The 21676-nt window shown below is 42.3% G+C and overlaps 1 protein-coding gene across 1 annotated transcript in view; it reads left to right on the top strand.

Moving 5' to 3' along the window:
• Positions 1 to 12344, top strand: part of ACVR2B (activin A receptor type 2B) — a 96706-nt gene extending 84362 nt beyond the window's left edge. The window contains exons 5-11 of the mRNA XM_059818937.1: positions 522 to 665; positions 1760 to 1903; positions 2798 to 2946; positions 6636 to 6750; positions 8316 to 8454; positions 10871 to 11001; positions 12150 to 12344. Of these exons, the coding sequence (XP_059674920.1) occupies positions 522 to 665; positions 1760 to 1903; positions 2798 to 2946; positions 6636 to 6750; positions 8316 to 8454; positions 10871 to 11001; positions 12150 to 12344 (1017 nt within the window). The remainder of the gene's footprint in view (positions 1 to 521; positions 666 to 1759; positions 1904 to 2797; positions 2947 to 6635; positions 6751 to 8315; positions 8455 to 10870; positions 11002 to 12149) is intronic.
• The last annotated feature ends 9332 nt before the right edge of the window (positions 12345 to 21676 follow it).

The following is a 21676-nucleotide window of genomic DNA, read 5'->3' as shown; positions in this document are numbered from 1 at the left end:
TGCGTTGTTCTGGACAAATGCAGAGTTTAAACAGATACGATCTTTATGATGCTGACAGACCTGTTTACTGCCCATGGCTAGGGTTATGTGAAACATGCCTAATGAAGTGCAAAGCAATGGGAAGTTTTAGGTGTAGTTCGTTGTTGGGTCACAAAGATCAAAAAGTTCCTACTTTTGGCAGGAGGTAGCCTTGAGGTTATCGGTGTTTTAGAGCCCAAAATAGCTCTTGCTTTGGAAACACAGCAGAATTCAGCTTTTGCCAGAGGATGGCAGGCAGTAGTTTGACACACAAAGTGTCACTTGGTGGCGTAGATTGTTGTATGTGTTCTATACAAATACCCTACAAAGCAAGATAGGGAATTTTGGGGTGCTCTTGCTGAAAACAGTGCATCTAAATAATTTATATTAAATAAAATGTCACTTCATTGTGCCTCTTTCCCTATAGGCAATCTCTCCATTCCTCCCCTCCCTTTGTTTCAGAGTCCAGCTTCAGCTGGTGACAATGTTTTTCTCTCACGCAGGACCCCGGCCCGCCACCCCCTTCTCCCCTGGTTGGCCTAAAGCCTCTGCAGCTCTTGGAGATCAAGGCGAGGGGACGCTTTGGCTGCGTGTGGAAGGCTCAGCTGATGAATGACTACGTAGCAGTGAAAATCTTCCCTATTCAGGTGAGAAGGGCATTGCATTAGGTTCTCACTCACCGCGCTTCCTCACGGGTGCTGAGATGCTCTAAGTGCCTGTGGGGGTGTTTTTAAGACAATAACAAAGATGCATTTGGACTCTTCTCCTGGGGGAAAAAGTTCAAGGACCCTCCCTTCCTACACTTTTCTCTGTGTTATCTCATTACCAAATGCTTCCTGTAGTAGTAGGTGTTGCAAGAAGGGCAAAAACAAGCACATTTTGAAATCTACAGGGTATTTTTACTTCGCTGCAAATGTCCATGTTGTTAAAGTCCAGCAAGGCAATGTGCAGCTGCGATGCCCAAAGTGCACACAAAGGACCAAAGCCCCAGCTTTGTGTGTCCTGCCTGAGTAGATTGCAAACCCGGACCTGAACCCAGCAAACGGTTTACAGCTTACAGAGGCACAGCTCCAGCGCTGTGAAAGCTAATTGCACTGCAGCGTTTCTGTCAGCTCACGTCTTCTGCTCTAGGAAACCTTTGAACACTCCTGACTTGACTCTCTAGGAATTGCAGATGGAAAGAGAAAAGCAATCAAAAGTCAAATGAAAGAAGGATGACTGAAACATCTTTGTGCTCCTTCGCTATCTCCTTCTTCGTTAATTTTTCGCCCTGTGTTTGTTGTCATAGCGTTGCTAAAGGAGATTTGCACATCTTCTGTCCAAGCCAGCTGTGACCTACTAGTAAATATTCAATAGAGCCTAGATTAGATTTTGCAATCGTAACAATTACAGCTACAATGCAGATCTGGGTGCTGTATGAACAGGCTTTATTCTTGCAAGCATCCTTAGGAAATCTTGACAAATCTTACTTCTCAGGTTGAGTTGTATTCCTCCCCCCTCCTCACACATGTGCTTTAGGAATAGCTGAGGATAATTTTGGAGGAGGGAGACTGAGAACAGCAACTTCCAGTCTTTCTCCAGCATCTACCCTTTAGGAAAACAGCCTCATTTTGAAGGGATACATCACATCCGAACGCCAGAGGATGATATTAAGGACTGTGAGCAGCTCTGACTGAGCTGAAGGAGCTGTTTGCTTTAAAGGGAAGCGTGATCTTTGATGGTTCATTTCTCCCTGCTGTAGGATAAGCAATCTTGGCAGAGTGAGAGGGAGATTTTCAATACTCCTGGCATGAAGCATGAAAACCTTTTGCAATTTATCGCAGCAGAGAAGAGAGGGACAAACCTAGAGACAGAGCTCTGGCTGATCACAGCTTTCCACGACAAGGTAACGTATCATTGCACGTACATTTTGGGAAGGCAGAGAGGTGGCTGGTTGTGATGCAGCAGGATTTGGTATCTAATACTTTCCCAGAAGCTCCCCTGTAATCTATCCAGTTTGTCCCTGGTGAGCCATGGCTCAGTGATAGCAGAGAAGTGCTCCTGCTCCCCTCTTTCAAAGGCCCTTCCTTTAGCTTTCAAGGCTTTCCTACACAAAAGTAGGATTAATAAAGGTGGGACTTGGGGAGAGAGAGAGGCACAGAAGGCCACAGCTCACGTGTGTGGTGGTCACCATCTCTTAACGTGCGTAGATGAGCACATGGGAGCCGGGGGTCGCAGACCGTCGCAGTCCCAACTCGCCCCTTGCAGATGGGCTCTGTGTTTGCTTTTGAAGCTCGGGGCATACCTTCCGTTTCATGGATTGCTTTAGTTATCAAACATGACTAACACTTAAAATAAAACAAACACTCACAAATCCGGGGTTGAGCCAGCAGCGTTATCCCTCTGTTTAATCCAAGGTCTACTGAGTCAATCATTGCCACAACCAGCTGATACAATGCATCATCTTCTTGCATGGAATGCTTTCCCCTTTCTTAGATTAGATGAATTGCTGTTTTGAGACAATTTTGTCCCTTCCTTACCTCCCTCCCCTTCCCTGGCTGATTAGGAGAGTCCGTTGAGACATCCAGATACTTTCTGTGCTGTCAAGGGCTGAGGACTCATGAACGTTTCTGGGTTTTATTTCTTCTTTTTTGCTTTCACTAGTGATTTTTTCCCCCCTGTTAAATCAAGGTTCAAATTTCTCAAGCACTCATTAAAACCATTTCCTAAGCTGATGAGTTGGCACATCTGTCACGTAGCAGGGTATGCGATTAAGAACATATAATGTCCTGTTTCGTAGGGCTCTTTGACGGATTACCTGAAGGGCAATATTATCAGCTGGAATGAGCTCTGCCATGTTGCAGAAACAATGGCCCGTGGCTTGTCCTACCTTCATGAAGATGTCCCTTGGTGCAAAGGTGAAGGACACAAACCTGCTATAGCACACAGGTACGGCCTCTTTCGTTGATACCATTCAAGTGCTGTGTTCAAATGTTTGCAACCTCTTTGAAATGATGCCATTGAATGGAGGAGGAGATTGTGCTTTTAGGAAGTAAGCACCTTTTAACCCAACAAATCCTATGCTAAGACAAGAATTTTTTTCAACCACATATGAAATGGTGAAGAGCAAGTAAGCATCTTGTCCGTGAAACAGTCGGTATGGTTGGTAGTGGGTTATGGCAAATGTCTGAAGGGTAAGTGCTTCCCTCTTTCATCAACTCTTCTCTTGACATGTGGTGGGAAGGGAAATCTGGTTTCTGCAGAACTGCTCTTAGAAAGGATTGTGCTTGATAAATCATATTATAATCTGTGTATTTCTATGGCCGTACCAAGATTTGGACCCTGTTTTTCCCTAAGTGTTTTAGACTGATAACTCCACTGCCTGTCTTCCCACAGAGCTTTTGATCATTAGGTAAGAAATGGAGAAACTGTAGAAATGCAGAAAATGGCTGCTATCTATTTTTCACTGTAGTTTTATAGTGCCCAAATCGTGCCAGGCTGCTTATGAGAGACACCAGAGCAGGCACCACGGTGCCTCTGAGACCTCTTGGCACACGCTTCAGCCCACCTGGGTGGCAGCACCATGGGGACAGTGGGAATCCAGAAAGCAGTGGGTTAAACCATGCTCATTGCAACCGATCCTTGTTTTAGCCCTTCTCTGCAGTCCCACATTGTTTGCCCTGGACTAAAGCATCGCTACTGAGCAGTTTGCTAGTGGCACAGCAGGAGGGGGAAGTTTTCCAGAAGGGATTTACGTGGGCTACACGCAGTAATCCACGTCCGTACTCCCCCGCCACCCACCGGATTTCATCTAGGAGGGACTTAAACCCCACGTCCAGCTGCAGCAATTTGTCCAGCTGCAGCAATTTGCACCCGATCTAGCGGGGCTGTCTTCATGTATGGCAAGATAATCCCGGTTTTTCCAAGGGTGTCCCTGCCCCCAAAACAACCCCCCTCCCCAAACCTGAAGGTTTCTGAGAGCTGGGGGCTGTCGAAAGAGCCTGCAGCTGCCTTTGTGCTGCTCCTGGAGCTGACCCCTGTGTCCCTGACATTTGTCCCTGTGGAATAAAGGCAGTGGTTTATACATGAAAATTCCTGAGGGTGGGGAACAGAGAAAGGCTATAGAAAGGCTTTAAAGCAACAGATCGTGCTCATTAGTGTCCCCATCTATTTAGCAAATGATAAAAGATGGAGAATGCACCATTTGTGTGAACTTAGAACATACCTAGGGAAGAGGGATTTCAGGACACAGGGGATTTCCCTTGGATTACCCCACTCCTTTTAGTTTCATTTTTGTTTTAAAAGAAAACTCCAAATAGATTTTAAATCAGGGGAGGGGGTATTTTTGAATGGCTTCACACAATGCGTGTGAAGATGCTGGGGTTGCCAGGTGGGACTCCCTGAGTCAATGTGGGGCATGGGTTCAGCTAATTCCTTGCTGGCCCCCGGCACTACAAGGATTAAGGTTATGGTATCGCTTATTGGTGCGAAAGTGCCCCCACGTGGAAGCTGAAAATAAAATCTCCGGTGTCTGAATTGAGTTAACATACCCGTCGTTCATAGTCCGCTTGCCATCTTATTCCCTAGTTTGAAGCATTACATGGAGAAGGATATTTGATTCTTTTCAAGACGCTTTCCTTTATCAGGAACCATTTCGGGGTGGTCCAATGCATACAGTGTTAGTGGGAATTCTACTTGACAAGGCTTGGATCAGGTCTTTCTCCCTGTCTTGGATATGTTTGCATTGCAGTTCACGCTTGCCAGTTCAAGGTGGTTTGTGGAAGGAAGGAAAGCATGGAAAAATGGGGAAATGTATGGAAATAGGGAAAAAAAGGAAGCACAAAGGGCAATCTCTGCATCACGCATCAGGATGTAGTAGTTAACTGTTGCATGCCCAAAGGGCAGTGCGGGTGAACAGCAGCAGCAAATGCCCATACAATAATACTGGTTTACATTTTGCTTCACTTTGGAAACGTATCATTCAGTCAGGCTCTTTAATAATTTCTGTGTGGTCCTCGTTGAGCCACTGTATTGCAAAAATCTCGTGCACAATCCATACCATCCTGGAGGGCATAATCCCCTAATGCTGACAGAGCAAAGGAGTTTATCTGTGTCATTAGATGATGGCTGTTTTCTAAGCCTGTGGGGAAACTGCTATAGCATGGAAGCGGTCAGTCTCTAAGATGACAAGGTATTAGGTACATGGTGTTTTTCTGTGTAACGGAGGGGTACAAATGTTTTGCAGGCTCTGCAGAACTGTACTGTGTCCCTAGAAACACCTTGTGTCCCCTTGATGTGATGGAATTTGGTTTCTGCTGGGGTTCCCTGGCTGTTTGATGCTCTCCAACTTCACACCCACTTCTCCCATATTAATCCTTAAGCCAGAAATGCCCATCATGCTGTCCTTATCTTAGAAAGGAAAAATCCTTTCTTCTGATTTTTTAAGCTCAGAATCAGGGGCTGGGTGGTACAGGATGATTTTTGCTCACGGTGCTTTGAGCTGGTGTTCTGGCATCCGAGGCCACAGTGAGCAGCCCTTCTCTATGGTCCAGCAGTTTCTCTCTTCCCAAAGAATTTTGACAGGTCTCTCTAGCGTGGAACAATTGTATCTGCCCTCATTAATTATTTTGTGCAGGCCTGCAATGTCCTGCAATCAGCAGGGTCACCAAGTGAATTGATGATAGGGAAATTATAATGCTGAGCATACAGGACAATTGCCATCTGCTGTCTAAGGTCTGTAATTTAATTACATCGCCAAACGTTCCTTTTCAGATGAAAATGCGGGAAGCCCAGGGAACAGGGCTTGACTGGTTAGGCATCTTGATTCTCCTCCCCCCCGCCTTTCCAGCCCCTGCAGATTTACCTGAGCTGCCCTGAAACAATCCTGCTGCAGCACAGGACTGACACAAGTGTCCCCTTAAAGCCACCTTCAAGCACAGACCCACCATCTCTACTGCAAATGCTTACGCCTGCCCGTCAGCTGCCCAGTCCCATCCCGACAGCTCATCTGAGTGTGGGCTCACCCCCTCCTTTGCTTGCTTTCCAACCCTCCAAATTCTCCAGGGAAGATCAGTTCAGCAATTAAAACATAAGTGTAATAGATGACTATGGCAAAAGTCTGTTGAAGTGTGTAGTCAGGGTGAAGAGAGTCCCACCAGCATCTGCTAATTTCCAGAAAGATCTAATTTTATAGATAGGAGCAAACATCCTTACTAGGATAAAGAGTAAATTCACCTCCTTAACCTGTCTTGCATTTGTTGTTGGGAGTGAGAAATGGAAGAAGTGCCAAGAGGTGGGAGTCCACAGCTGGTGCTCAGAGCAAGAAATGGTGCCTTATAGTGCCTGTCTAATTAAAACACCCCCTTCATATCACTCCTTGCTTTTATTTTGAGGTTAATTCACTGTAGACTTCAGCTGACGCTGTGCTGGGCAGCACGGGACTGCTTGGTTGTGTTTTAGGGGCATGGGCTGCAGCGAGCAGCTGAATTTGCCAGCGCTGGCCGTGCCGGGCAGCTGGGGAAGGAAGGAGCTGATTTACTGGGGTCTGCTGAGCCTATAGACTTACAACGTGTTGCAATGTGATTTAGACACGTGCCGTAATAAACCCTTTCCAAACTTGCTTCTTGGCTTGTCCGTAGGGACTTCAAGAGTAAAAATGTCTTGCTGAAGAATGACTTGACGGCAGTGCTAGCCGATTTTGGACTAGCTGTACGGTTTGAACCTGGAAAACCTCCAGGGGACACTCATGGACAGGTAATCATTATCTTTAACAATAACATTTTAAAAAGTTGGGCTTGCCATAGCTCCTTGGGAGTGGGGGTTACTTTGTGTAGATGCATTTAATTCTCTTTGAGGTATGTATTTTCCATAAAAGCTTGTGCTCAGACATAAATTCCAGGAGCTGCTTTGATCTGGGTGAGCAGGGAGAGTGCTCAGACCCTCCCGACCGCTGTGCAGGTGGAGTCCCCCCGGCCCCGGGGGCAGACGGCTTCTTCCTTCAAACACGGGACTTGCTGACTCTTTATTGTCTTGCTGTTAAATATTAATACTCCTAAAATTATTCATTTATTTTTAAGAATTCAGTCAGGCTGGCTACTTGGGTGACCTTTAGCAACGACAGATCTTGCGAGCTGGCTGTGCACTGTGTAAACAATTTACTACATTTTTATGGGTTCTTAATTTTCTGCCTTTGCGCTGCGGCGAGCGGCCCCTTGTTCTGCTCTTGTGACGGGGCACAGCAAAGCCAGCGTCCCCTCCATGTACCTCCGGGGTTTTTCGAATGCCTGTCTCCAATGCAGGCTCCCTTTTTACCTTTATCTCAGAAGGAGTGAACACTTTTCTGGGTTAGCCCCGCACCCCAGCTTTCCTCATTTTTGCCCTCTTTTTTGGGGCTTTTCCAGTATTTTCCACATCTTTTCACATCCTGGCTTCCCCCTGTCCCCACTGCCTCAGGTAACAGCAAGAACAGATGAGAATTTCCTAAAGGAAAATATTAAAGGCATTTCAATTCCCATGTTAAAAAGGTGGGTTTTTTCCCTTGCTCTGCTCTCCACTGTCCTACATTATGATTCTGCCATGGATATAACCACAACCACAGGAGGAGCTCGGTGTGGCTCTGATTGGTCTAAACACAACAAGAGAAGCCCTATGATGAAGACTGAATCCCCTCAAAGCAAGAGGACCTTTTTTCCGAACAAATCGCAGCAAGCCAGGGCAGGGTAGACTTTGCAGGGTTCACGCTTTACTACTCCTGTGGATACAGGAGACTTGTTTTATCCAGGGCTGTCAAAACAACACCTATGCCTACCATTTCAGGATATATCAATTTTACTTTTCTCTTTTTTTTATATATAAGTATTTAAATTCTTCTTTTAGTGCAAGTCGTTGAACTTTCAACGACTATGATAACCAAGTCTGACTTGACCTCATGGTGTTTTGGGCGTCTCCAAAAACAGCGTTTTCTCATGCAGCATGTGCTGATGGAGCAAGATGCAGTGGCACGCAGAGAAGGCAGGATTTCATCCGTACTCACTGTGCCGCGCAGCATTTAAATTAGACCTGTAGCGTATGCTGAATGAATATCACACATATAGCCGTGCGCTTTGGCTTTTTCCTTCAGGTAGCTTGCCTAGACTGGAGTGATCTTAATGAGAATGGGTGTCCGAAAAAACAGCCCCCTTTTGCTTGTTTTTCGAATGAGGTGCAACTTCAGCAGAAGTAGCCTTAAGGCTAGTGAAACCAGCTGTCATTCATCTCCCACCAGTGGAGGCTGATGGGCCCCACTGGAATGTAACTTGAGTTGTGTTTTTCCTCTGTAGGTGGGAACAAGGAGGTATATGGCTCCCGAAGTGTTAGAGGGAGCAATCAACTTCCAACGAGACGCCTTCCTGAGAATAGACATGTATGCAATGGGACTGGTGTTGTGGGAGCTAGTCTCCAGATGCAGAGCAGTTGATGGTAAGAATAAAGATCATCTCTTCCCTGGGGAGGGCTCTGTTTCAGCGTGGTTTAGTGGTCCAGAGAATGGGCCTGGCTTTGTTTAAAAAAATAATAATCAATGGCGTATTTTTATTAAGCAGCTAACCTGTTTTTCACTTGCTTGTTTTTTAACATAAGCTGACATTCTCTGTAGATAATAAACTTTGTAGTGTTCAAGTCTCAAAGTGCTCTTAACTACACCGGTTACATTGCAAATTGGCTGAGAACTCGGAGGGAGAAGGCGTAGGTGATTCCTCCATCAGTGATGGGTGTCCTTTAGTCCTGAGCCTGCTCTGTGCTGCTTTGCATGGCACTCTGCATTCCTGCCTGTGACCAAGGCAGGCTTTGAGCTCCGGAGAAGAGCCGTGCTCAGCTCTGGCTTGGCTGTCACACCTCGCTTCTGCAGGGCAGTGTGATAGCCTAAATGGAAAGCGCAGAAGTGAAGCACCTCCGTGAAAGAGCAGGAACACAGGGCTGGAAGGATCTTCTTGGGTCAGCAAGCCCATTTCCCTGCCATCATAAGTCATTAGGTATTATTCTTTGACTTTTGCTGATCAAGCCCTCTCTCAGTAGTGGGCTGAGTTTGTTGTTCCATCTACAACTTTGGAGGATCTCGCTTTCTCCTGAATGATCCAAAAGAATGAACTTTCATAGTTTCTCCTTTCTCAGGTTTTTTATCCTAAAATGATGCTGCAAAACGGGGCATCTTTTCTGTCCAAATAGCACATCTGCCCTCTGGTGACACCCTCACAGGACCTTGCCCCTGGTCAGGGAAGCAATCATTTCGTTCTAGTAGCTCCAAGGCTGCTTGCTCCAACTTCTTTCTTCTTGTATAGATATGGGTGCTCTGGACTGAATATCGCGTTCATAAATTAACAGTACCTCACCTGGACTTCAAATGTTTTTGTTAGTATTACAGTAGGACGGAGGAGCTTGATTATAACTAGGATGTCTGCATAGGTGTGTGGTAAGAGAAGGTCTTCTCTTCAAAAATTTACTATCTAACCAGGTAAAATGCCGGAGGAGCAGGGAGGTAGGAGCACAGTGGGGTGAAGCAGTAGTACCCAGATCACTCACGTAGGAGTAAGCCTTCTCTGTTGAGGCCCCCCAAACATTCATTTGGATTTTTGCCTGTCACGTTTGTGATCTCCTTCCAACTCTTCTCAGGCAGCAGCTGGCTAAGATACTCCAGGTGCCACACACAGCACCATTAAATCAGGGGGAAAGCTTCCTTTGGGATGATGGGGAGTTATGCTGAACCTCATCTGCACTTCTAGCTCAGAAGTGATGTTGTGGAAACAACAGATTTGGCTTGGAGGTTGCCAGTGCAGCTCTTCATAGCCTTGATTCCTATTGGAGGAAGAGGAAGGGAAGGTTGTGACTGTTATTGTGCCATCCATTATAACGAGAGTTTCAGTTTAGTTGAGTAACTGGCATCGCATCAACAATAATAATGATAAGCTGTTTTAGAGAATTCTTTTTTTTTTAGAGTGCCTAAATATCATGCTGTTGGTGTTACAGTTCATGACCAGCTAAAGTGGTCAGCTCTTTTATTTTAGTCTGGAAAGGCCCTCTTGAAATATCTCCACTCTTGAAAGAGGTCACTCTTCGCTACCAAGAAACCATAAGTGATGCCGCGGAGCACCCTGAGAAAGCCCATCAGTTAAGCTGGGCTGCCGTTTGTGAGAGAGCCTCTACGCATTGCCAAAAGCCAAATGACGTTTCAATAAGCAGAAGTTATTGCTACCGTCCGGCGCCTGCACTGATACTTGTAATAACAGTTGTCTCATTCTCGTGGCCCAGGGCAGTTCACAGCCATAACTGGCATAACTAAAGCGTTCAGAAATCGTTTTGCGCTTAGGAGCTTGTACTTGGGACAAGCGCATCTGGCTCCAGCATGTCAGGGCTAACTCAAATCTATGAACAAGCCAGACCACAAAACAAGAAATTGTAAGTGTTGTATACGCTTGACCTTGCTAGTCAGTGCCTAAAATGAAATTACACTCATGCTGAAACCTTCCTCTGGGTTATTGTGTGTTGAATTGCTATGCTAAAATGTGAGGAGGACGGGCTGATTCGCTCTTTCTGTTAAAATAAATCATGGACTACCCGTCAAGCCTCCTCAAGGAGAGCAGTGGGATTGGGAGGCCCGGCTGAGGGTTCAGATTCATAGCTCGACGAGGTGGAAAATGCGTGGCCAGACAAGCAGCGGGGACAGCAAAGTCCATTGTGCAGGAGGAATGTAAATCACATTTGTCTGCAATGACATGTGAACTTCAGGTTTTGCTGTGGTGGGTTGAGGTTGCTCTGGAGCCGCAGCTCACTCATGCATGGGGAGGATGTGGCTCTGCGGAGGACATTTCTGTACTAACCTGGTTCTCCATGTGCACCTTAGGTCCAGTGGATGAATACATGCTGCCTTTCGAAGAAGAAATAGGTCAGCACCCATCCCTTGAGGACCTGCAAGAAGTGGTGGTTCACAAGAAGATGCGCCCTGTGTTCAAGGACCACTGGCTGAAACACCCCGTACGTCCCTCCTGGTTAACGGTGGAAAATGTTTTCATGTGTGACAGGAATGAGAGATGCGGTTATGCATCACTCACTGGCTTCAGAGAGAAGCTAACCAGTCCACCCTGGTACACGGACCTGCTCCCCGGTGCTAGAGAGAGTCAGCGCCGGGAGTGAGGGGTTGCTCAACACCTTCATGCTCCCCTTTCCATTTGTCTCTTGTATTTAGGGAGTAAACTAGCTGATTAAAGTCAGCCGGTGCTAAACGTGGAGCATGTGGTGAATATGGTGAAAGAATGGAAAATAAAGTCCCTTTCATTAAGAAAAAGAAAACGATCCGTACCATCAGAGACACGTTCCTCACAAGCTAGATAGCATGCAAGACTTGAACAATTTTTTGAGGAAAAATTAATTAGACATGAAGGCAAGCAGACAATGAAGCAAAATGCAGCGTGGGTTTCCCAGAGGAAGATCATTTCAGGCTTGTGTTTTTAATAAAAGAGGTGATTTTTTTCAGACTGGGAAACTGAGCAGATGATGAAATCTCACAGGGCTTCAGTAAGAAGCTAAATGCCTCTTTTCTGACCAAACTGCCATGGTTTTGGCTAGTCTCAGGTGTACTAACTCATTGCCTAGAAGTCAAGGAGAGCTGTGGGCTATAGACAAAGATGAGTGTTCCAGTTCAAACAAGGGTTCAAATAAGAGCTGCGCTTTTTCAGCAGCTTTGAATTCAGTTAGTTTGGGGATATCTACAGAAGTGATTGCAAACAAAGCAACGGTTTCGTAGTACTGATATGGTGTTGCCAGCTCTCATGGTTTTATCATGGGAATCGTAATACTTGATGTCTTGTCTTTTAAAGCTTTAACTGCTGAATCTTGGGATGTATTTTGATATTAAAAAAAGTACTTTGGGAGCTGTGAGAAAAAACTGGATGTGACCAAGCCCTACAGCCTTAGAAAGCAGAAGCTTAAAAAAACCCCAAAACACATATTTAAAGTAATTTTTAAAGCTAATCTCACGATAATTTGCATACAGTGGAGAAAATATTCTTCGCTTTTCTTTACAGCATTAAGCTGTGTTAAGTAGACCTCCCTGTCCACTGCAGGGACGGTCCCTGGAGCAGACTTTGTTGCTGAAGGTGCTCTCTCCCCCTTGTTGTCCGCAGGGCTTGGCGCAGCTCTGCGTGACCATCGAAGAGTGCTGGGACCACGATGCGGAGGCTCGGCTCTCGGCGGGCTGTGTCGAGGAGCGCATTGCGCAGATCCGCAAATCCGTAAATGGCACTACCTCGGACTGCCTCGTCTCCATCGTGACGTCTGTCACCAACGTGGACTTGCCGCCCAAAGAGTCTAGTATCTAAGTCCTGGTTCACTTTTGTCTTTCCGGACTCAGTGGATTTAAAAAAAAAGAAAAAAGTTTAAAAAAAAAACCACACAAAAAACAAAAACACAAAAATCCAACAAACACATGAATGCAGCTGCTATTTTATCTTGACTTTTTATTATTATTGTTATTATTATTATTATTATTTTTTTGGATTGGATCAATTTTACCAGCACATTGCTCTACTGTATTAAAAAATGGACATTTCAGCAAGCATTCAGGTGCCGACTAATGAATGCAGAAAAGGTGCAGGTACCTCAGAACCTCAACAAACTCACTTCAGTTGTTTTTATTTTATTCAGTTTTCTGGGTTTCTCTTTATCGGTCTGTCTTCTGAGCGGAGCATCTGTGACATAAAGGAAAACCACCTACCATCTTAGAAAACGCAATGCTGCAAACTGTGGAGGAAACTTCAGACTGTTATATAAAGAATACACCTTCCTCAAAAGGATTTTTTTCCCCATTTTGTTTCGGTTTTGGGTTCAGTTTCTTTTTTTTTTTGGAAGTGAGCTTCAAAAAAAACAGCAGATGTGTCTTTTACGGATCTAACGGGTGTCATTGAAACATGGAAAAAAAAGTAACTGGGCGGAGAATGTTAATTCTTGATGGTAGAATTGAAGGGGGGAGCGTAGAATAGGGGTGGGGAGAGTGACGTTGGACTTGGCAGCATTTGGGGAAGCATCATTTGCTATGGAGCTACTTCTCAGGTAACCATTAGAGGAGGGGAAGGACATTTCTGGGCAGACTATTAACTGCTGCAGCGTATGGAGAAAGCTGAGTTAAAGAGCCAGTGGTTGTAAGTAAGGCGCTAGTTCACTCTTCCTCCAGTATCTCGGGCTTGGGTGGTAAAAGAACAAAGCAGAACTATAATTATCTTTTATTTTTTGACTCCAGATAGTAATGGGAAGGACGCTTTTAAGCAATGTAATTGGAAGAGGTGGGAAAGTGTGTTTTCAGAAGCACTTTGGTAAAATACTGGAAGATGGGAAAATTTTTCCATCTTGCTTTAAGCGCGAGTCAATTCAGGAAATTTGGCCTTGGGGTTGATTATCTGTCAGCCCAAGCTACTGGTGCAGATGGTGGAAAGAGGAAAAGTGTGAAAACTGGCTCTATAACTTTTTTTTTTCCTTATTAATTTGGGGCTGGGGGGGGGTGGAAATACCTGAACTGGTGGCAGACGGCTCCTGTAGCATCCGAGAAGCCTATGAACTGCCCAGTTGCAGGATGCAGAGGCAGCTGAGCAGCGGCAGTGATTATTGCAGCATCTCTCTGACTGGTTTCTTTGACGCTGCTTTCTCCTTACTCTGTGACGAAACTCTTTTGTCTTAAAGTGGTGCATATTCTAAAATACCGTTACTCTTATTATGCCATAAACTTGCTCTAGTCAGTGAATGTTCCTAATGCTGCTGATTCAACATTGAAATATTTTTTTAATTTGCAAAACATGCAATGTTTAAAAAAAAAAAAATAAAAAAAAAACCACCACAAAACACACACACACACACACGTTACGTGGCTTCCGAGGTTTAAACTGAAAAAAATTAAAAACTTCATGACCACAGACCACCTCAAACCAGAAATACCTCAGAATTTTCTACTTGTATGAGTTTTATTATATATTTTGTTAGTTGTGTTGTCTTGTAGTAAGTATATTTTAATGTAAGTTGGCTTTTATGACAAGGGAGTTTTAAAAAAAGAAAAAAAAAGAAAAAAAGTTCCAAAATCTTTTAGGAAGTGCTACCATTTTTTTTTTTTGTTTTATAAAGCACCATTGTAAATAACTGTATACAGTTGTAGAATAACTGCCTATATAAGGTACCTGGGCATTATTCATTCTTATTTGTGAAGGCTGTTTCCATTCTGTGGTTTTTTTTTGGTCTGTTTTAGTGAAAGGACAGTACATCTTTTTTTTTCTTTCTTTTTTTTTTTTTTTTTTACTTTGAATATAACATGAATTCTGTGTCTTGCTAGACTGACAAAGTTATGTCCATTGGATGGCCAGAATGTCTAAATTTTTCTTTGTGTTAAGCCAAAATGCAGTCCTGAACTAATCACCCTGTAACAAAAATGTAAAAAGTCTGTATTATATAAACGAATTGGACTTCTTGCCACTGCCAAATTGTCAGCGTGCACCCTTGCACAGATATAATTTATTAAGCAAACAAAATCACTAATTGGAGAAAATATAAAGAAAATTGAAATATATTTCTTGAAAAATATAGCTTTAAAACCTAGAGGTCACAAATGAGGACACGGTCCTTTATCTTGAAGAGACATTAAGATAATTGCCTTAATTTGTCTATCTGAATAAAGTCTTAACCTATTCTTTCAAGTTACTGAATGTATATTGCATATTAGTATGTACACACATGTAACTGTATTTCCATGTGTAGGTTTGGAAGTTTCTGTTTCTTGATGTGCTTCTGTTGAGAACACCCTGATAAAACCAGACAGAACGATACCATTTTGACCCAGCCGATGTCCCCGGTGGTGGTTGGCATCTTTGGGCCTGATGCTTCGACGTACCTATGCTTAGCATTAAGCGTGTCGGTAGCTCTTCTTGTGTCATGACATTAGGCACTCACTTAATGTTAAGCATGGTCGTAAAGGTTTGCAGGATCAGTATTTTTCGTGTTTAATACATTTCTGCACTGAGTTTTGTAGAAAAATGTGACTATGTTTTAGAAGTGAAGTGATGTAAGGGTTGGGGTGGAGCGTAGAGCAGTTAAGATTGAGTGAATACTTGTTTCGTGGTGGGCTTGCTCCCATTTCCCCAGGAATGGGAACCAGTCCGTATTGCTGCAGAAAGAAAAAAGCTGTACTGTCTTTTAACTGTTAATATCTGTTTGCTGTTCTGGATTTTTTCCTTCAGCATTATGTATTATGACTAAAACAGGCTTATTACAGCAGTTGCTTTTTTATCCTGATTTCTTTAAGAAGCTTTAAAGTATTTATTGAAAGTGCCATATGATTTTAGTAGCCTATTAGACAGTCTCTGAAATCTTCTCTTTTGAGAAAGCATAAACAAGAATTCTCGCATGTAGCTTATCTGACTGCGGGGAACTGTGCGACCGTGCAAACTTTGACCAAATGTTTATTGTAAAGTGTTACATCTTCCCTGGTGTAAAGGTTCCTTATAGATCATCTTGTCAACAGGATTCAGAAACTGATTTTAAAAAGAATTTCCAAATTGCATGTGTGCTCAGTTACAAATTTTAAATGTATGTAGGTATGGGTGTCTTGCTATTGCAGAAGAGAAGGAAATCCTGAACTTCTTTTGTGTATTTACAAATTTCTACCAGTTTAGCTAAAGCTGTTCTTTTAAACTGGTATTTATTTATTTTAATAATGAAGACAAGCTCTGTCTTTCAACACTTGAGCTGTCAAGCAAGTAGTTTCCTCGTCGCTAATCTAGCATTTGAACTCTCATTGCCAAGATGACTTTTGTTCTGCTCAGTACCGCAGAGGCTTTCTCCAAGTCAGCAATTGGGCACATCCATAGGTGTAGCTGTAATAAGCGATTGCGGCTCTTTTCTTCTTAACACTCCCTTGAATAAGATGGGTACAACACCTTTTCTGTTCCTTCCCAAGCACTAAATTTCACTTCCCATCCAGACTTAGAGGAAGTAGCTCTTCAAAAACTTTGCTGAAGAATTTTATTGTTGACCTTCCTCTCTTGTATGGCAGTTCTTGGGTGAATAGTAACCTTGAATATCCTGGGTAAAAATTCTTCTTGACTTTGGGAGCCAGGATTCCCCATCTCTCTGGTGTAACTCCCTTTATGAATTTATTGCACTGGCTGGGCTGGTTTCCTAGGTGGAGGAATTTTGAGCTCGCATTTTGAAATTGGAAATACCGCAGGAACTAAAATTGCTTTTTTTGAGACAATAGAGCTGTGACTTGCTAATGAAATTGCATTAGTACAGCAATGCTGGAAATTGTATGTGTCTCATGTTGAAATATATGTGTGTGTTGTAAGAGATGGCTATAAACCAGTCTAACCATCTAACTATTGCATCTACCTACGGTCTAAATCAGTCTGACTACTAAGTAGCACCAGGCTTATTCATTATGATTAAGGATTTTAGCTAGTCCTGATCATAAAGTTTTCTCTATTTAAGACAAAAGAAAACCACTTTTTATTCTGCCTCGTTCTTCAGCTGAAATTCTCTTACAGACTATACTATGCTAAATAAGGTTACACCTGTGGAAATGCTGAGATCTTTGTGTATGTTTGTTTCGAAGAGAAGGTCCGTGAGTGCCCCCCAGTAACTCCACTGCATTTTACTTGGGTCTCCTGACTCACTGCTGTTCCCACTGGAAGTTGTTGGTTTCAGTAGAAGCAGCAGAAGCCTTGGGTCCACTCAGCGCAACGTTGCTGGGGGGTATTTCCAGGTTGGCTGGGTCAGGCCTCGCCATTAGGAATCCTGATCCCCCTTAATATCGCAGCACAGGAACCGGAGAACACACGTTTTATTCCTCTCGCGCTACTTTCTGGGCAGACTGTCAGAACTTGCCTTGTTTTGCAGGGGAAAGATCTGGCTTCACTTAGTGTGGAAGAAACTGGTATTGCAGAGGAAGGTGCTGGTGGATAACATTGTGACAGTGCTGTTGTTGCAGTCCTCTTCAAGCCACACTCCGCTTAAGAAGTTGCTAAGCAGGAAGTGTCCCGCCAACTATTATCACTTTTACATACAGAATATTGTTTGGTAACATTGTAAATAAAATAGACTATATAATAGAGGAAAATAAGGACATTTTGACTTTTTTACTTTTGGAAAAATATATATATATTTTAGTTACATATACAAACAAAAATTCTACATTGTGTGAGAATTCTTTTATACCACAAATTATTTTTGTAATGTCTAATATGTTTCTGCAGGGAAAAGGGAGAAAGGTCTGTGTACGCACAGCAAATAGATAAATAAATATATATATAATGTTTAAATTAAGTGTGCACTACATCAAAGTCTAGAGGATAGAACAAGTTTAGCCTGAAACCAGTTTGAGGAGCAAGTTTGGATGTACTTGGACATGCTTTGAGGATGGCACTGAGTATATGTTTAGGCTATCTTGCATGTCATATCCCTTCTGCTAAAGATGCTTATTGCTTTTCTCTGACCATCTTCAGTTTAACCAGGAAGAGTTTTTTCATGTATTCATGCGAGTATCCATGTGTGAGCAGTGTGTCTTTTGGCATATGCCGTGATGCTGCAATGAGCTGTGAAGTCAGGGTGTTAAGAATTTACCGAGACCAAATAGCCAGGCTGATCTTGCTTGCTGCCGTATCCGTTTATAGCAGCTGCGTCTGCTGCATTGACAATATGATCTGTAAGGAGCTGTTGCCAGTAGAGTCCTGATAAAACCAATTCCAAGAAGTTCCTTCTCTCTGAAGTGACACAACTAATCAAGCTTCACCAGAACATGCAGATACGTGCTGTGTTCCCAACGTCAGATTTTACGGTCTGGGTCAGAGGCACTAAAGGAAAGGAGCACTGTCATGTCCAAAGTCCTGCTTAGCAAAAGAGCATTCCAAATTTGTGTAACCAATCCAAGGTATTCTAAAAGTATTAAAGAAAAAACCATAAAATGTATTTTTTTCACTTAAGCTAACTTTTCCCATCGGACCAAAAATTCACTCCGGTCTTTTTGGTTCCCTTAACCTTGACAACACAGTGTCAGTGGGGTAAGAGTTACTGAAAAAAGCTTTAAACCAAACAATAGATTGTGCTACCTTGGAGCTGGTTTGACAGTGTGCCTTTTGAAATCAGCACTTAAACGACTTTGAGCAGGCTCCTGCAGTTGCTGAGTCCAACATCTGTGTTCTTGGTGAAGTCCTGGCCCTGTGGAAGCCAGGGGAAGATGTGCCATCTAATTCAGTGGGACCATGAGCGTGCATGTGTTCCTGGAGCACTTTCTAAACACACCTGATCCCTTACTTACGTGGGACTTCTTTTTTATAACTCTAGTTTTAGGGTGACGCTCGGTTCCCTGACTGAAGTAGTAACCTATCACGTAAGCAGTGATCCATTTTGTCGGGACACTTCCACAGAAAGAGCTCATACTTGTGTTATGTCCATCCAGCTGTTCTGAAGTGTAACGCTATTCTGTTGTGCCTTTATTTTTCCATGTAAAAGCAACTGCTGTAAGTTTTTTTTTTCTTTTACTAGTTTTTTCTGTCTGAAAAAACATTTTTCATTGCCCAGCTGTTATTTCTGGATGCAGTCTGTGATCCAGGTATTTCAAGAACCAATTACCTCAAACCTCATGTTAAACAGTGTTGCTATCTGGATTCTCCTTGATACTACAATATCGTAACATACACAAACAGGAACCTTGCTATATGGGTGTTTATATATATGTATCATATACATATATACACGTGTATATATATATGATATATATATGTAAATGGAAAGCGATCCCCAAGGACTGAAGGAAAAAAGCAAAATGTTTTTGTTTTCCAACATTGAAACCAAAAGGGCTTCTTTGAAGCTCTATAATGGCATTGTGCTGGATATAGATCAAGAAAGTGTTTTCTGAAAAGTGCTTCCTTTGTTAGCCTTTTATTTCAGTATTTTAATGGAGCAGATGATGTGATTAAAACACTTCTGCATTTTTGGGCCCATTTTGAAGCAGAGGCCTCTTAATCTTTCCAGTTGTTAAAAAACAAAACAAAACAAAATCTCAGTGTAGAACATTCCAGTAAGGTTAGTATTGCAAAACTAAAGCATGTTCTGGGAAGACTTCATAGCTTCTGTTTTTGTGAAAAGGAAGGCATTGGCCATACTTTATTCAACTTTACCACTGTTGTGAGGAACTGAAGTTTAACCAATAACCATCCTAGTTAATTAAAATCCTAATTCAGTAGTCACTGGCATCTCTGCATTGCCACCCCTGTTAAAACACCAAAAAAATCCCCCCAAAACAACCCAAACCAAAAGTCCAACCATGACAGAGGAGGAGGAGGTTGGAGCATTTCATAGCTCCTGAAGGTGGACTTAGCACCAGAGCAACTTTGTGGATAGCAAAAGCCGTGTTGGCAGGACCTAGACCCTGTCTGGCCCTTTCCTTTTTCCAGCTACCTTCTCTCAAGAACCTTCTCATAAAAGCAGACCTTCAACCACAGTCACTTCTTAATGGTACTTTGCTGAAGAGAATTCTGTTCAGGATATAATTTCTGGGGAAAAACAAAAAATTAGACTATGCTTTTCATTAACATTTTTACTGTACGTGTTCCCCTCCCAAATGTCTGTTTTTGAAAAATGTATCCATGTGGCTGATGCAACATTACAGTCTGTATTTTACTTGGACAAAATAGTAGCTTTCCAATCCAAATAGTAATGAATTCACCATTACTAGTAATTAATTTCATTAATTAATTACTGGTAATGAATGGCTAGTAATTAATTTACTGTTACTAAAGGAAGAAAAGGAGATATTTTTCTTTCCCCATTTTTTTCCTCGACTGTCTAATGTTTCTATGGCTATTGATGGTTTATGATTATCTTTGGTAAATCATATACAAAAGTACTAAAATCTCCCAGAAGGAGGCATTTTGCAATGCTGCTGGCCTTCCAGTGGAATAACTATGATGCAAAAGTCGATCTGTTGGTGGATGAGAATTGAAGGAGGTGGTTACTGCAAACTAAGTAACATTCTTGACCTCAATTCTATGCCATAAGTCCGCACAATGCCATTGTCAATCTGCTCAAACTATCTGCTTATGAATTCTGCATGATCCTCATGATAGAGTTGAAAGCCTGATCTTTCACCTGTTAATATTTTCACATTTGTCCTTAAGTTTGACAAATTTTGTACTGTAAAGTTGACTTAAGTACAGTTTGATGTCAATTCTTGTGGAAAGAGCTTTCTGCATGTAACATTAGACACATACAGTTAAACAACACAGCATAGTACAAAACTCACAAGAAAATGTTTTGGCACCAGCAGAAAGAAATCTCACCCTAACCATTTGTCATTTTAAACCATCTTATTGTAAGTTTTACCAGCTACTTCTAAATTTGTGCTTTATTTAAAGAAATAAAATAAAAATCCTAAGACTTGTCTAGCGTAGTGAAATATGTGTATATCAGTTTTAGGATAAATAGCTAAGTCTTATTACGCTGTGTTACTTAACTTGTATATATAGAGTATACATAAGAGTTTGCAGTAACCTGTTTCTCCAGGATTTCCAGTTTGAATGGATTTAAACTCAAACTATGAGATTAAGTAAATGATTTAGAAGATTGCAGAATAAACTGAGTGTAAATTACAGGAAGCTCTATCAGATGGTGAAATAATTTTTAAAGAGTCTTTTGGTCCTTGGCTCAAATTCAATAAGTACTGTTTGTATACCAAGATATGTGAAATGTAAATGTTGTAGGTTATATTTCACTCTTGTAGCTATAAAAATGTAGAACAGAGATAGCTTGTACTACTGAGTTAACAAAAGTTATACTAAAGTATCCTGTTAAAAAAAGTATACAGAGAGTTAAGCTCGTTGCTGTAACCCCTTTTGGATTGAAGTGTGCTGATTTTTTATATATGTATATTATATATATATTCTGCAAAAGTATATATATATAAAATGTATATATAAAATGGCCTAATGCAGACATCCATTGTATTGCAGTTATGAAATGAAGACATTTTGGAAAGAACATTGTATCATAGTTCATGAATTTGCAGTGGATCTTTGTTCCTTTTTACTGTGGTATTTTAGAAATGAGTCTCAAGTTTGAAATTAGATCTGCCAAGTTGGAGTTTTGCTGCTTCAGCTTTGCACTGGGTGTCTGAATAAACCAGTATGAATGTAGTATTTGCCCTGTGTGAAGCAGCTACACCCCAACAGATAGGAGGAAAAAAACTAGAAAGAACTATTTCAAGTTTATCTTTTTGTATATGAAAATAAACAGTAAATTACAAATAATTGCTTCTCTTGTTGGTGCGACGTTAAAAATCATTGTTATTTTATTGTCTTTGGCATCTAGCTGGAGTATTTCCTTTTTTATAGAACATTTTGGTGTTTTAATGGCATCTCTGCTATCCAAAATCCCTAACAAAATCCCTGCAGAGGCATAGCTGCGGCCTCTACTACCCATCATTTGCTAACTCGTCCAGAGGGAAGAGAGAATTAGCTCAAATTGCTGCGTCCTTTTAAGTGTATTGCCTTTTGTAGCACTGTGGTAACACTGCTTATCATTCCCGAGGAGCTGTTCTCAGAGAACTTTACGTGCGTGTTAAGCTGTATCAATACCAAGTCCAGCAAGGTAGCTGCAACTGCCAGCGATGGGGGGGTTTAAG

The sequence above is a fragment of the Gavia stellata genome, chromosome 6 (genome assembly GCF_030936135.1).
Source record: "Gavia stellata isolate bGavSte3 chromosome 6, bGavSte3.hap2, whole genome shotgun sequence".
NCBI classification, from domain to species: Eukaryota; Metazoa; Chordata; class Aves; order Gaviiformes; family Gaviidae; genus Gavia; species Gavia stellata.
Note: the sequence above shows the minus strand (reverse complement) of the source record. Positions and strands in the feature narration are given on the sequence as shown.